Source organism: Acanthisitta chloris, unplaced genomic scaffold, assembly GCF_000695815.1.
Source record: "Acanthisitta chloris isolate BGI_N310 unplaced genomic scaffold, ASM69581v1 scaffold4940, whole genome shotgun sequence".
In the NCBI taxonomy this organism is placed as follows: domain Eukaryota; kingdom Metazoa; phylum Chordata; class Aves; order Passeriformes; family Acanthisittidae; genus Acanthisitta; species Acanthisitta chloris.
The window spans coordinates 1-3,223 of record NW_008652059.1 but is presented as its reverse complement, the minus strand read 5'-3'; the positions used below and the strand labels follow the sequence as shown (position 1 = coordinate 3,223).

At 57.0% G+C, this 3,223-nt stretch overlaps 1 protein-coding gene across 1 annotated transcript in view; it reads left to right on the top strand.

Moving 5' to 3' along the window:
• Nucleotides 1-2,371, top strand: part of LOC103803078 (chromosome unknown open reading frame, human C19orf60) — a gene marked incomplete at its 5' end in the record, with an annotated part of 2,658 nt that extends 287 nt beyond the window's left edge. Inside the window, 3 exons of the mRNA XM_009075619.1 lie at nucleotides 244-448; nucleotides 531-619; nucleotides 2,299-2,371. Of these exons, the coding sequence (XP_009073867.1) occupies nucleotides 244-448; nucleotides 531-619; nucleotides 2,299-2,371 (367 nt within the window). The remainder of the gene's footprint in view (nucleotides 1-243; nucleotides 449-530; nucleotides 620-2,298) is intronic.
• Nucleotides 2,372-3,223: the final 852 nt, after the last annotated feature.

Genomic DNA, 3,223 nt, shown 5'->3' with positions numbered 1-3,223 from the left:
TGAAAAGGATAAAAAAACAATACTCTCCCCTCCAAAAGCAGTTTCCAGCTCTGTCCTGTGTGAGGGGTGAGGCTGCCTGGTCATGGGGAGCTGCCAAATCCAGGCAGGAAAAAGCAGGAAAACCCTCTTAGTGCTGCCTGTGGTGGGTGGCAAAAGGGAGCTCAGCTTTGGGATGGGCACCTGGGGGTGTTGCTGTCCCCAAGGTGTGGTGACAGTGATTTCTCCCCCTTGTCCCATCCACAGGGGTCACCAGGCATACCTGAGCAGTGCCCCCCACTATGACTTCCCACGGTACAGGCAACTGGTGCACGAGGTCACCGTGGCCTTCAGTGGCATCTCCCAGGAGGTGCTGGGCATTGCCACACGCCTGCGGGACGAGCTCGGCCGCCCCGACCTGGCACAGCACCTGGATCAGCTCCAGGAGAGGGAGCAGGAGAAGCTGCAGCTGGTGGGTGCAAGACTGAGGGGTCTGTGGGGCAGCACTGGGGCTGGTTTGGGGGGTCTCAGCTCCTCCTGTGTGTCCCCCACAGACAGCACAGCTGCAGCTGGCACGGCAGCAGGCACAGGACCAGCCCGAGGTGGATGCCCATCAGCAGGAGGTGCGGGAGCTCAAGCACAAGTAGGTGGTGTCCCCACTGCTGTTCCCATTCATTTTGGGATGGTGGTGTCCCTTCCAGCTCAGGAGCTCCATTGCTATCCCTCTTTTCCCCTCATTTTGGGATGGCAACACTCTCCTCAGCCAATAGAATGTCCTGAGCTGGAAGGGACCCAGATGCATCATAGTGTCCAGCCCAGGAGTCCCACTGCTATCCCTCTTCTCTCCTCATTTTGGGATGGCAACACCCTGTCCCCAGCCCATAGAATGTCCTGAGCTGGAAGGGACTGAGATGGATTGTGGTGTCCAGCCCAGGAGCACCACTGTCATCCCCCTTTTCCCCTCATTTTGGGATGGTAGCAACCCCCCTAGCCCAGGAACTCCACTGCCATCCCTTTTCCCTTCTCCCCTCATTTTGGGATGATGGCATCCCCCACTGTCATCCCCCTTCTCCCCTCATTTTGGGATGGCAACATCCCCCTAAGCTCATAGAACATCCTGAGCTGAAAGAGACCCACATGGATGATGGAGTCCAGCCCAGGAGCTCCACTGCTATCCCTCTTCTCCTCTCATTTTGGGATGATAGCATCCCCCACTGCCATCCCCCTTTTCCCCTCATTTTGGGATGATGGCATCCCCCACTGTCGTCCCCCTTCTCCCCTCATTTTGGGATGATGGCATCCCCCACTGTCGTCCCCCTTCTCCCCTCATTTTGGGATGATGGCATCCCCCACTGTCGTCCCCCTTCTCCCCTCATTTTGGGATGGTAGCAACCCCCCTAGCCCAGTAGCTCCACTGCCATCCCTTTTCCTTTCTCCCCTCATTTTGGGATGATAACATCCCCCACTGTCATCCTCCTTCTCCCCTCATTTTGTGATGATAACATCCCCCACTGCCATCCCCCTTTTCCCCTCATTTTGGGATGGTAGCAACCCCCCTAGCCCAGTAGCTCCACTGCCATCCCTTTTCCTTTCTCCCCTCATTTTGGGATGATAGCATCCCCCACTGCCATCCCCCTTCTCCCTTCATTTTGAGATGGCAACATCCCCCCAGCTCATAGAACATCCTGAGCTGGAAGAGACCCACATGGATGATGGAGTTCAGTCCAGGAGCCCCACTGCCATCCCCCTTCTCCCCTCATTCTGGGATCATAGCATCCCCCTAAGCTCATAGAACATCCTGAGCGCCGTCCTGTTTCCCTTCTCCCCTCATTTTGGGATGATGGCATCCCCCACTGTCATCCCCCTTCTCCCCTCATTTTGGGATGGCAACATCCCCCTAAGCTCATAGAACATCCTGAGCTGAAAGAGACCCACATGGATGATGGAGTCCAGCCCAGGAGCTCCACTGCTATCCCTCTTCTCCTCTCATTTTGGGATGATAGCATCCCCCTGTCATCCCCCTTTTCCCCTTGTTTTGGGATGGCAACACCCTCTCCCCAGCCCATAGAATCATAGAATGTCCTGAGCGAGACCCACATGGATGATGGAGTTCAGCCCAGGAGCCCCTTCCCTGGATTTCCCCTCCCTCCCTGCAGCCCAGGGGGGCCCAGATGGTGCCTTGAGGGTCTGGCAGTGCTGCATGGCCGTGGTCCCCTCGGCCTCCCCGGGCTGAGTGTTTCATAAACAGCGCGGGGAAGGCGAGGCGGCCTGGGTAATACGCTCCATATGGGCTTTATTTATAGTTTCCATCCGCTCTCCTAGGCTAATTAAAACCATTGAGGCAATCAGCGAAATTCTCCAGGACCTCAAGTACGATTCGGAAGAAGTTGAGTGATGGGTGTCCCTGTGGGAATGGCTGCAGGGGCCGGAGGGTGGAATAGGGGCCCTCTAACCCTTCCTGGTGCAGCCACCCCAGCAAGGTGGGCATCACCCTCTTGACCCCTTTCCTTGAGCCACAGGGTGGAAGGGTGGAGAAAAACCTCCTGGGACAAGTGGGGTCCCCCAAAATCCTGAGTATCCCTCAGGAGATGGGTCTGGCATGGGGCTTGTTCCCCTCCCCAGCAATGCCAAAGGAAAACCACAACCTGCAGTGCCAAGGGGCTGGGTTTTTTTGACTTGCATCAAGGTGGGCACTGCCTTTGCTGCCAGCTGGAGCCCTGCAGGCAGCAGCCCCCCCCAAAACTCACATCTTGGGGAACAGCTGTGCCCCCACTGCAACTCTGGTGCTCCACACTCCTTTTTATGCTTATCCAAAATAAACCTGTCCCCATGGACTGGCCTGAGTGGTGTGATCTGAAGGGTTTGGATGGGTCCCTCTGCATGCAGTGCCACTCTCTCCACCTTACCTGGGTGCCCTGGGAGCCCCAGAATGAGGTGCCAAGGGCCACGGGCCCCACTTGGCTGCCCGCTGCATCCCCATCCCCGCGCGCCGCTGACGCAGACCCCGCTGGGGTTTCAGAGGTTTATTGGCATTAAGCTTAAATCTGTTCCTAATTGACTGAAATGGAACCAAAATAAGGCTGCTTTGAATCAAAACCGTCAACCGGGGACAGACTCCCTCCCATCCCTCTCCCTCCCATCTGCATCCCCGCGGAGGAGAAAACAGCAGAAATCGCTTGTCGGGGGGAACTTGCAGCGAGGATGAGGTTACCAGGGAAGGTTCTGCTGCCCCGTTCAGCCCAGAGGC